Source organism: Poecilia mexicana, unplaced genomic scaffold (assembly GCF_051168715.1).
Source record: "Poecilia mexicana isolate PSO_F unplaced genomic scaffold, ASM5116871v1 scaffold_15, whole genome shotgun sequence".
Lineage (NCBI taxonomy): Eukaryota > Metazoa > Chordata > Actinopteri > Cyprinodontiformes > Poeciliidae > Poecilia > Poecilia mexicana.
The window spans coordinates 14,745,089-14,758,305 of record NW_028263384.1 but is presented as its reverse complement, the minus strand read 5'-3'; the positions used below and the strand labels follow the sequence as shown (position 1 = coordinate 14,758,305).

General features: G+C 36.0%; 1 protein-coding gene across 4 annotated transcripts in view; it reads left to right on the top strand.

Moving 5' to 3' along the window:
- Nucleotides 1–13,217, top strand: part of LOC106915464 (protocadherin-15) — a 159,929-nt gene that overhangs the window by 41,537 nt on the left and 105,175 nt on the right. For all 4 annotated transcript variants that reach the window (XM_088012834.1, XM_088012833.1, XM_088012832.1 and 1 more), the window contains 2 exons: nucleotides 11,208–11,368; nucleotides 12,263–12,418. In XM_088012834.1, the coding sequence (XP_087868960.1) occupies nucleotides 11,208–11,368; nucleotides 12,263–12,418 (317 nt within the window). The remainder of the gene's footprint in view (nucleotides 1–11,207; nucleotides 11,369–12,262; nucleotides 12,419–13,217) is intronic.

The window sequence follows — 13,217 nt, the reverse complement described above, 5'->3', positions numbered from 1 at the left end:
CGATTAACCCACAAAGTCCTACAATGCCCTCTAAACATATGTTGGGGTTTGTCTTAATGTCTTGCATTCTGTAGCAGGGATTATATTTCTACAACTCACTCCTAGCATATCAAATGCTCTTTGTTCTTGTAAGGTTAGTAGAATGCTATAAACTATTATTATTGTCAAAACGTGCCAGTGCCATTCAAGTAAGAGAGATATGTTTTGATCGCTATATGTCTCGAAATGGCTTAAAGAAAATAGATACTCAAAGAAAAACCTCAAAATACCTACAATCAGAACAAAAACTAAAACTTCAACAAATGGACAACAAGCCTTTTCAAGGACTTAGATTTATGTTGCCACCACACATGGTGCATAGTACATCTGTTGGATAAATAAAGCACTAATTTATCTGAACTAATTTATGTTGCTTTGCAGTGAAACACTTCAAATTGTTTGGAAGTGACCACATAACTCTTTCCAAGACTGATATCCCACCAAAGTTGCTTCAGAGCTGATAGCATTTTTATTAAGTCCTGATGCATAAAACTTGTCGACTTGGCAGAGAGTTGGCTTTCTTTTTCCATGACTGTAGATGCACCTGCTGAGCTGAGTCCGGATCCTATTCGGAGACAGAATATCCAGCAAATAAAGAGTTCTCATAGCTTTAGATAAATCATTGATCATTAAAATATATATTAATCTGTTACCTGTACAGTAAGTTTCACTGACTGGACTGCACACCTGCCTGATTTAGCCTGAGTTCGTAATTGTTTATGTTCAACTGTGGTTTCATTGAGTTTAAGACGGATGCGTCACCAGGATTGTGCTGTAGTATATGGATTTTACTTTTTAAAATACGTTTCTGCAGATGTCTGGATTGAAGTTGCAACACTTTCTCAGTGGTCTTTGGTCTGTTTTAAATGAGTATCTTATAAATCTATAATTTTGCCGGCTTACTAGTTGTCAATATATAAGTTGGATTAGTGTACACCTGCTTATTGGGAATTGGAGACAAAAGCTGAGAGATTGGTTTATTGCTCAGTTTGATATAATGGGAGAGTACATGCATAACAATGCATGCTATACATGTACAACAACACATTTTTAACTTACCATAACCGCTACTACTTATATCTCTGCATGTTTTAAATAGGATTCCATGAAGTGTTTGGTGCCGTTTCTTTCTCTGGATGTGAACAGCATGTTTTACATCTTAATGTGCATTTATAGGCAGCAATTACAGTATATTGTGGAGCTCAACAGAGAGCATAATTACCTCTGTTCATGTTGTAAATCACTTGTTGTTTATCCTCATTATCCCTTTAAAACAGGCCGTTCATGTGTTACAACGCGCTGCATTATTATCTGCATGAGAATGCTTGGATTGTTTGGGCGTATAAACAGGAATAGAAAAAAAGCGGCTTTGGAGATGCAAATCTTGTCTGTCTCAAAATGCTTAATCTAATTTAATATGTTTATGTGTGATCAAGGAATCAGAAAGTCACAATATGCTACATAAATGGTCTGTACTTTGCTCACTGGGCAATATTGTCATTAGCAGATTTTTCTTGTATTGTTGGCAGGAGGCGGCAATGGATTTTTTATGAGTGGTGCTGCCAGGGTGAGCTCACCACCCTTACTGTCTTATTCAGCTGGTTTTTCCCAGAATATAGTAGGACTGTCATGTTGGATTAATTGTGTCATAATAGCATATGCTTTTTTTATTCACGTCTCTCTTAGGGAATCCTGGTTTTGTTTTACTGCAGCCTCCGTTTCCTCGTACGTGAAGAGACTGCAGAGCAGAAACATGGCTCACGCTTTCTCTACGCTGCACTTTGTCACAGACCAACTGAAAAACTGAAATCCTTTCTCACTCAGCTTTTAACCTTGAAAGAAGAATGAGGAAAAAACACGTTAATATCCTCTAAACATAATGTTGGATTTTTGATTTACTACTGATTTGTTGTGGAAATACTAGTTAAATTCTCAGTGAATGCATGTATTGTGTGTGAAATTCAGGCATCATTTGTATTTCAAAACTAGTTTTTGTTGTTGTTGTTGTTGTTTTGGGGTTTTTTTCCCATTGCTAATCAAAACACCTGTATTAGTTTATAGAAATCTCAGCTTGTTAAGTTCTGGTTCTCTGAAGTCCTGAGGGCTGGTTTGTACTTAAAATGCAACTCAGAAATGTAATTTGGTCCTAGACTGTTTAATGTTTTACAGACCAATTACAATATTTTTTAAATGTATTCTCCGATACACATGGAGCCACTGTAGTTATTTAGTAACCAAGGGGATTTTCCAGCCAAAGAAAACATCTGGCTCCTGCCAGCTATATCCTCCCACAAACCGTCTAATTCGTACTGTACTCAGTTCTGCGGCTGGTCTTGGAGGCATAGAGCAAACACAGCAAGAAGCCGTTTTCTGCCCATACCCATACAGCTGCTCACCATACCAGGATTCGTAGCAACAAAGGCATTTCAGAGGAGACTGACAGATTAGTCAGGAGTGATCTAGTTGACCCTGAGTCAAGGCATGCAACCTGTGTTGAATAGAATTATATACATTTCAGCCAGACTCACTGATGTATTAGCCATTAGAGATTGAATTAAAACTGTACCGACGGTGGGTTTGTCACCAAAACTGACCAGTTTGGCAAAGACCAGTCCTTGGCCAGTTGGAAACTTAAAAGTCTGAATTTGCTGTTACTGAATACAGTAACAAAAGAAAGTGCTAGAGACCTCAGAAAGTGCTACACATCTCCGATATTTGCACCCTTAGCAAAAATCTATCCATTGCACAAATCTACCTAATGCTGTTCAGGCGCTAATGATGTTATCTCCAGTGGAGGTTAGGGTTAGGGAGGGCTATGTCTTTCAAACCAGAAAACATACAAACAAAATATATATTTTTGCTCTCAATTTAATTGCCATTGTGGTGAGATATTCATGAAGGTTTTAGGTATAATTGTAAAAATACTTAAAACTTTGTGGCACCACACAAAGCTCAAAAAAGTAGATTTTACATGACAACATCTTTAAAACATGAGTCTGATGTAATTTTAATTTTACCTTTAATTGTCTGCATGTACAAAAGGAACCCTGTGCAGCCGTGTTATAAGCTGTGCCACTTTGATCTGACAGTGAAAACTTTTTCCCATATCAGTGTAGTAGTTCTAGTGTACATTAGCTCTCAGCTATGCTGTGTCAAAGATGTCATGCAACTTGATTATGTAAATCAGTTTGTCTGACAGTTGGAAATCAAGTGTGTAGTCTTGTCAAATTTACCAGCATATAACCATCCCACCATTACCTTCTTATAGTGATTCAGTTGCAGGTGATTCATGAGTAGGATTCATTCATAGAATGCTGGTTGGTGGTTCACTGGTTAGCGGCTTATTGTTGTGTGCATCCATCCTTCTTCATCTCTGTGTTCTCCCTTTTTTTTTTTAATCTAGTTACAAATGAGGGCGGAATGAATATAAAAGGCACAGGCAGGTGATGCCTTCTGTTCGTGAGTGAGGGTTTTCCACAAAGCAGATTACACTTGTGTTTGGATTGCAGTTGTGGTTAAGGTCGTAAATTAGATTCTGCATGCACAGCAGTAACCCCATTGCCACAAAATCAGTGTTTTGTAACTGATTTACTCCCCACCCTCCCGTGGTATCTTTTGCCATATATCCGGATTAAGTCTGAAATACTCATAAGTGTATCATGACACTGTGTCACCTAAGCTCAAAGAGAGTGATTCTTTGGATATTTGAGCACAAGCAGCAGCGTTATCTCTTATGTCTTCATGAAGCTTGCTTTGCTCAACAAGTTTCTATTAATGTCTTGGCAATTTTAAGAATATTTTAAATTAAACCTTGCCTTTTTTTCCCCCTGTGTGTTTTTGAATCCCTTGTATTATTACTCTTGCTGTATAGCTGCAAATATACTGCCACTCTGTTGAAAAAATGTTTCTCATTTTCTCCACACTGACCTGTGACTATATAGGTTTAGACAGAATCTTTGGTCAGATATTTTATATCAGTTACAGACTGGAAATTAATTGAGCCAGGTCTTTGAAAGCCAATTCTTTTTGTTGTAATAAAAATGAAATGGCATTTTTTTTTTTTTTTTTTTTTTTTTTTTTGCTCTGTAGTATTTTGGCTATTCCCAGAAATATTTGTCGCTTGATAACATGCAACAACACATTCAAAACCATTTTTTCTGGGTCTCTCGTATTGTTTGCACAAGTATGTGGTTAGAGGAGATGACCGCTGTATGACCATCTTGCTATCTGTCTTAGCACAACCTTATTTATTATTAATGAAACCTCAGTTGGTTATAAATTAGAATCTTACCAAAGCTATGAAGCTTTATTCTTGAAATCTGAGCTTTGGAGAAATATTATTTCTTATGCAGATATTTATTAACAGATGCTGACACAGGATGAGCTATTTTTTTTAACAGTAATTTGCTCAGTTCTCAAGAAACAAAACAAATAAAAAATAAACAGCTGGGTTAACATTTGCAATATAGCAATTAAAACAACTCTTCAGTTCATCCCAGCACTCTCCTAAACTATGTTTGTATTAAGGCTGGAGAAAATGAATATCTCCTCTTCCAAGACTACGTGTTTACTGCTTGAGGGTTTTGCCCTGTTTAAATGGCTTGTTTAAAGTGTCTGTAAACCATTGTACATAACCTTGGATACTTTGCATGTGGATGACTTGCATTTTTTTTTTTCTAGTGAAACTCTCATGCAGTGGCTTGCAGAAATATTCATACCCCTTGAACTTTTCCATATTTTGCGAAACGTGAAAGATGAACACAAAGTTGTATGCGATTGTGGAGTGGAAAGAAAATGATTCAAAACATTTTATACAAATAAAAAAAAATGAAAAGTGTTGTGTGCAAAAGTATTCAGTCCTTCTGAGTCTGTCCTTTGGGCAACCACCTTTTGCTGCAATTGCAGTTGCAAGTCCTTTGGTGTGTCTCTTCAGCAATGACTTTTTGTAACTTACACTCCTTGTGGAGAGTTTCAGTAACTAATGTCTGCTATACAAATGCCAAGTCTGCACTTTTCCCCGTGATTGTTTACGCCACACCATGTCTCTCTGTATTAAAATTAGTGATGGTGCACGCTTTAAGAAATATCAAATTAATAAATGTTTGTCATTAATTAATCATGACTATTCATGTTTTTCATCAAACATCAATTTGACACAATAAGTACATGTTTAAGTCCAATAAATTTTGAATAATTATTAAATGTCAATAAGGAGACGAGATTTGCATGATGAACATCCATTTCTACCATGTTTTTTGTTAAATCTGAAATGCCGTGGCTTTTTTCCCCCCATGCTAAAGTTCATCAAACTACAAATCAAGATGAGGTTATATGCGACGCTTCTGAAGGCTCATAAACCAGCGGCTTTACACTTCGCACTCTACTAAATCAGCACCTATGTCTGGAAAAACTGAAAAAAAAGGAAAGTTATTTCACAGAATAGGATTTCCGTCATTCAGCTCTATATTTAGAAGTATTCAGGCTCTCTTTGTGTCACAGCGTTTTAGTCATTTTACACCATCTACACTTGGTGCATTTTATGGAGCGCCATCATTCAGTCTCGACCAAAGCCAGGAACAAAAGAAGTGAAAAACCAGTGGAGTAATGTTTTCACACAACCTTCACCTTTGAGGTTTTAAAAGTTAGGCCTCAGTTGTAACGATAGGAGGTGAAATTTACTCCCCAGTGCAGAGATCAATGTACTTCCACCCCTGTTACCAGCATAATCCATTCATTTAATGCTCCTCACTTGCTCCCCTCCATTGACGAAACACGTGAGCACTACTAGTCCGCAGATCATTATATACTTCATTTACTTGCAATTGGACATTTAATATTTACTGATTAAAATACACAAATGCATGTGGAGTTGCAGTCCAGTGTGTTTAAATGTATTATTTTTTAACGTCATTTTTTTCTGTGACTCGATAATCAATATCAGCATTTTATAAAATCCAATCTTTTAAAAAAGAAAATAAGTAAATACTTGGAAAGTATGACTATATATGCAATGAATATAAATCTTGTCCACAAAGTGAAGAGATTTCTGCTTGGTCAGTTTCACTTTTCTTCTATCTAAACTTTTTAGCGTTGGATCTGGAGCTGTTGGAAGACCTGTTTATTTCCCCTTACACTGAGCAGTTTTGCAATAAAAACACATCCCTGAGACGAGCAGCAGAGTTGAATCTGTGACTTGTGCGTTTGCCTAATCCTCTCTGCCAATGCCTCACAGCTTTTGGTGAAAGTAGTTTGCTGGTGTGGGATAGATTCTCCCTCACGGAAAAGCAGGACCTGTTAGTGTTGAAGGCAAGACTCTGCGTAGTAAGATATCAAGATCACATTCTGAATCTACTGCCAACCTTTTATCTTCACACTCTTTGGCTGAACTTAACAGGATTTCCAACAGTAAAAGATTTAATGCCAAGGAGCATTTTTGTCTAAAGAAAAATGAAAAAAAATAAAATAAAAATAACCGAACACAATTTTAGCCTTCTTCTTATACTTTTTTAATTTTTAATTTTAAATATTCATTCATAAACAGTATTTTGACATTTTGCTGATGATCTATGGCATAAATACAGTAGCTATACCTTCAAATACTGCTGACTGACGGCTTCTTCATTGTGGCATGATCGGTATTGGAATACTGAAATAGGTATATAATTACATGGGACAAAGCATTTTAAGTGGTAAGATGGCAACAATATTGCATCTTTCCTCATTTGGTTAAACATAAATCAAATTTCCTTTTCTAATATTGCTTCCCAGGTCCCTTGATGGCTGGTGAAAGTTTGCATCGTTAGTGTTTGAGTGCAGGGCTGAGGAACAGCAGACACACGACTTGCAGAAAGGGAACTTGATTAAATATGCCTTAAGTAAAATTAAACAATTAAACACAAACTTTTCTGAGCCATTTGCCCTCTCGACTGACAGACTTGCATTTCCATACCTGCAGGTTGAACAGCACATAAAGTGAGTACGCAGGTTTTCCTTCAAGTATGTCATGTGTAGTTCATTAATTTATTCTTTCTCATATTCATTTTAGTCTCATTGGTTTCTTTATACAATGAGTTGCAGCAAGACTTTTAGTGAAATTACCTTAGTGTTTAATGTGCAGGTATTGATTTTCTTCCTCTGTTTTTGTCTTTTCTCTCCTTTTCTTATAACTATTTAATTCTAGCAATAAGCCCAATAATATGCATCTGACTAGTGGCAGACTGAGAGAAAACACATTTGATGTTCTTTCAGTGACCCTTTTATGTATTCGATTTAAACCTCTTTTAAGCAAAGCTCCGTCCTACGTAATGATTTTTTTATTATTATAATTATTTTTTCATTACTCTGAGTCTGAAAGTGCTTCTCCATTATTTTATTTATTTATTTATTTTCTGGTGCAGCTATGGCTGGATGCCGCAAATAATATTTGGATAAATGTAGGTTGCAGCCTCTGTGAAATCCAGATCAGAGAATTTCTCTAACTATTAATGGAACTGCCTGGGACTCGGGCAACTAAAAGGCTTTTACTTATTTACAAGTAAAATAAAAGCAGCACATAGGACAGAGCCATGTTTGACAAGAGAAAACCAAACAGACCAGGATGAGGACAACAGGGATAGGATGTAGCCAAAACTGTGGTAGAATTGCCTGTCAAAGCAGGTAAACTGTTCAATTAACTTGAGAAATAAGAGTTTCTCTCCCTTCCTTTGTAATAGCAGCTTTCTAATTTACAACCTTAGAAAAAAAAGATGTAGTTTTGCTCTTAAGCTACCGAGGCAGTCATATTTATGTAAAGCTGCGTTTTAGATTAATGAACTTGCAACGTGGGGCGCTTTCGACTTTTAAATTAAATTTTCAGAAGAACCATTTCTCAGATGCAGTTGAGTCCAAGTGATAATAATTACTGGTTCTTGCAATCACAACATGCAGAGATGCATCAAATCCTGACTACTTGAAACAAGGAGCTCTGTCATTAATAAAAGCATAAAAATGCAGTCGTGGGATTTTAAATTATAATGTGGGAGCGTCCATCACGCCACCATCTGTGCTCCTTCTTGAGGATCTGAGTCAGAGTGACTAATGACTTGATGGTTAGACCTGCTTTATGAAATTATGAAGCACAAGATGTTAAAGTCTGCAATTAAAAAAACACATTAAAAACAACAGCATCCTCTGTTTTACAGGCGGTAGATTGATTCAGCCTGTGGGGACTTATTTTGTGTGTTTTTTTTGTTGTTTTTTTAAGGTGCTGATTTTAAGATTACACATCATTTTAGATCTTAGTGCATACATCCAAGTGTTTGTTCGCACAAATAGCAAATCAGCCAATCATATGGTTAGTAACTCAATATATTTAAGCGTTTCAGTGTGGTGGATGCGACTTGATGATCAAACCGAGCTGCAGCATGGCCACAAGAATGGCTGAAATGACTTTGAATGTGGTGTCGTTGCTGGCGCCAGCTGTGTGGGCTAAATATTTCAAAAACTGCTGATCTGCTGGGATTGTCATGCACAACCATCTCTGAGAATGTTTGTAAAAGTATGCAGAATATCATCTTTGAGCTCACAAAAACTTGAACTGTGAAGTATTATCACAAATGGCCATTTTTTAAAGTATTACCTGGTCCAGTGAGTCAATTTTATCCATTTTCAGATGGTAGTGTCAGAATTTGGTGTAAAAGCATTAACCTGCTCTGACTTGAATTGACGGTTGTGCCACTTAGTACCATGCAAACATTTTTTTTAAACACCGTAGTCTGTCTTGAGTATCACTGCAGAATATATCCATCCTTTTGACAACAGTGAATGCATCATCTGATGTCTACTAACAGCAAGATAATACATTATGAAATAGGGCTTTCACGATTCCTTAAAGGATTTGAGTTCCTCGATTATTAAAATTCCTCAGTGCAAATTCTCTTCCTCAAAGCTTTGTTGAATAATGTTTTACTTCTTAGCGCAACGTTCTCACTTCCATCTATGAGTTGTTGACGAATGCTAGGTGCTAACAGCATTGCATCCAGCTTTTAAGTTTGGTCCGGTCCAATTTCATTAACAGATGATTATCGTTTTCAGTGGACAAATAGGTGTTCTTAAAATGACTGGATGCATGGAATATGTGTTCAGTGCATGTTGAGGACCCAAACAGCGACAGGACATATCGTGTATATATATATATATATATATATATATATATATATATATATATATATATATATATATATATATATATATATATATATATATTTAGCATGACTGAAATGACCGCAACAAAAAGAGAATTGATGGATACAGGATGGAGTGTAGAATGATAGTTTTAATAACAGAAAAGTTAGAGACGCATCAAAAATCCACTGGGAAACGAGGACAGGAGCAAAAGTTGAGTCCAGCAGTGAGAGAAAGAAACCAAGGAGGTTAAATGCTGTGGGGATGTGATGAGTAACATAAAAATCAGTCATGAAAGCACTGAACTGAGGAAAGGATGAAGAGTGAATACAGGAAAAACTTAATGGAAATTTAAAGGGTCTTACTAACAAAAAGCTATAAGGACAAATGGAAGAACAAGAGACTAAACCACAATATGAAGAACAGGAAACAAAAAAGAACTAAGGAACCGAGAGATAATCAAAACACAAACGGCCGTGGACAGGCTTTCTATATTTAAGTTACACTGACAGAAGATTTTCACTATACCATCCCTCTGCTTACACATGGCATTAAATTTTCATTGAGACACTGATGGAAGTCAGTTTGAATATAACTTCTAAATTTGGTGTTTTCAGTGGCACTTTATTAACCTGAATTCAGCGCGTAAATAAAAAAAAATTCATGACTTGAACGGAAAGAGCCAGGCAAAATTTACTGCCGGCCCCTGTTTCAGAGAACCAACCCTCATTTCCTATTGGTCTACCTGGAATTCAAGAAATTCACATATTTTTATGGTGTTAGGTCCAGAATATTGACGTGAAAAGAATTATTCACTGATAAAAGACAAAGCTATGAACATTCATCATAATCATAACTTTTGAGTTGATCTTAAAAAAGTCTTGAGACCCATCTACTATTGTGAGCTCTGTGTCCTAAAATAAGTTTGTTGAAAGGCAGCACTTATCAATCCTATGGAGGCTTTAGGGACTGACGTTTGCTCTATGTAGATTGAAAGTACTTCTCACAGATATTAAGTGTGGAAGTCAGAATGACTCACTGTGTTTTTCAATAAGCAATGTTTACAAGACACAATTTTGTCCTGTATAAGGGAGGCTGCTATGTTGAAAGATCTGTGTATGTTTTTTTATATATATATACATAGCAATTATTGATTTATTTTATTACAAAACTAACATATCCATTATTTTAAATAATAATTTGAATTGCTATTTTCCTAAAATAAATAGCAATAAAAACAAGATGCATATTTTTAAATGGAGCATCACATTATAACAGAAAATAACCAGTGGCTTTGCTTTTTAGTAAGTTGTTAACATAAGTCCTCCTGTGATGGACAGGTAATTTAGGATTCTGTAATAAACTGATAAAGTTTGTAAACAAAAAAGCCGACAAGCATTGGTACTTAATTAATTCTAAGTGTATAATAAAAAAAATAAAAAATAAAAATATTAGCAACATCTTCAAGGACTTGGAAGAGATATGAGTTCAGTCTCTGAACAATCATATGAGGTGAATATTAATATTAATCCTCAAGGTTTTCTTTGCAAAGTTTACCAAAAGATTGTACAATTAATTGTTTTCCTTTTTTGGAAATGTTTCAGCGATAAAATACAACACATAAAATACTGCTGCTTTTCTAGTTTAAAAATGACTGAAGCTAAATTACTTTTAACTGTTCACCCATATTCAAAAGCACCCGACGAAAGTAAATTTTCCACTGTTGCCACACACTTGCCTGCGATTGCTCCAAAGAGTGCAACTATGTTATTATGTAATAATAATTATGGTTGAATTTGATTTTGTTGTATTGGTTTGATTATATGTATTTGTCTTGCTTGTGTTGTAAAGAGCATTGAGATGACATTTGTCGTGACTTTGGGCTGTATAAATAAACTGCATTGCCGTTGGTGTCCTGCCGACATATTCACTGATCAGCAGGTTTTCAAATAAAACGGCAAAAGTGAAGTGTCTTGCATTAAATGGATGCATTTCTGTGTGAACAGGTACGGTTTTGGTGGAAAACATGCAAATTAATGGCAGGGCCCAGGACCCAGGCAGAACCATCTCTCTGATTCTACTTGACAACTATGATTACTGGGTTATACTGGAACCAGCGCGGCAGAGACTTTACCTCAACAGCACCGGACGCATCCTGGACAGAGACGTGAGTACAGGAGAGGGGAAAAATTGTCAAGACACAAACATTTCATTTCTGAGACGTATACGTTTTCATTTACCTTTTTAATCTGTTTAAAACAATAATAGTCATTCTCGGTTCTTAAAAATTGGAGAGTTTATTACTTATTAGTTATTCTTTATTGCATTTGCCTGCTGTTTGTTTTTGCAGCAAGGCATAAAAATGGTTTTACAACAGAATTAGTGGTAATTGAGAGTATTTTCTGCCTAGAATTAGATAATTACTGTAATAAGTTTACAGTCATTGGACGACTTCATGCCGACCAATATGCATTACCTGCATCTTGGTTAATCTTTCGTTGGTGCACATAAAAAATGCTGTTCATATAGATCAGGCTGAATGGTGCAGTTTAGAATGTGAAAGATGGAAGCAAAGTGGTTAGCACATTAAAGGCCATTTTAAAGGCAAGTGGTTAGATTAAATGCACTGAGTGCAGTGAGGTGGATTTTATGTTACGCTATTGATGGGAACGCTCAGTAAGATCAATAGGAGAAATTACAACACATGAGACGTTTTACACTATAAATGAAGAGGATAGGTTGAGATATAGCTTGATGCTTTAATTAAAGGGCACATTAACCTCTGTTGCTAAGTTTACATTATGACTGACAAGTTGACTAATGCTGTCTATTCATATCCTAACAGAGCATCATTTTCACCAGAAATATTTGAACATAATTTGGGACTCTCAGTGGTCTCTTCTGGATTCTAGAGATGTAGTTTGTGTTTAGACAGTTAACAATCTAAGAAAATATGACAATATCTTATCATGAAATACATTTTCTTGCAAAGAACAATATATCAGATCAGTGCAACAACTAAAAATGTTTTTTTTCTTTTTTTTTCTTTCCTGTCTTGCAGCCACCTAATTCCATCACAACGATTGTGGTTCAGGTCCAATGCACCAATGAGCTGGTTGGTACTGTTATTTTACACGAAGTTCGAATTGTTGTGAGGGACAAGAATGACAACAGCCCCAAGTTTCAGCAGCCGCGCTACTACGTTTCTGTAAACGAGGTAACAGAGCAGTTCTTGCTCTGCATGCATAGACATATTTCAGTAAACAGAAATAAACAAACAAAACAATATTCACAAACAGTGCACCAATTTTTGCTTTAAAATCTGTCCAATAAATTTGTTTCAGCTCAGACATGGAGTTCTCGAAAAGGATCCAGGAATGTACTACTGTCATTTATATTGCCGTTGGCCAGAAGTGTCTTTATTTTTTTTGAGTTCGTCAGAGAATTTTATATTCCAGCATACACTGGGTGCTTCTTACCTTAACCTGCTGGTGTCAATTGATTATTGGATAGAGAGATGTCAAGTCTGAAGAAACAGACATACAAACAGACAACAGACGTGCATAAAAAACCAACAACAAATCCTTATGGTTTCCTTTAAAACATAAAAATGTTACTAATCTACATGGATACAGATGGAGCCCGATGAACTGGGCAACCATTCGAAAGTTGATTTATTTCTATATGCACTTCAAAGTGTAAATTGCTTATACTGTATGGACCGATGAGACGATACACATCTCATCAAAAATACAAAATACAGTTTCTCAGTGTTTTCTCAGTTGTCAGTGTTATGCATAACAAACGAAAACAAATATTTGTATGTGCAGAAATGTCAGGTTGTGGCCATGTTATGGCTTACGCCACTATGGGGAAGACTGCTGACTCAACAACTGTCCAGCAAACTGTCATTGAAACCCTCCAAGAAAAGTAAGGTAGAAAAGGTGGTTGCTAAGATGTTCACAGAGTTGTATATAAAGAGAAAGTTGGATGGAAGAAAGAAACTGTAGTTTTAG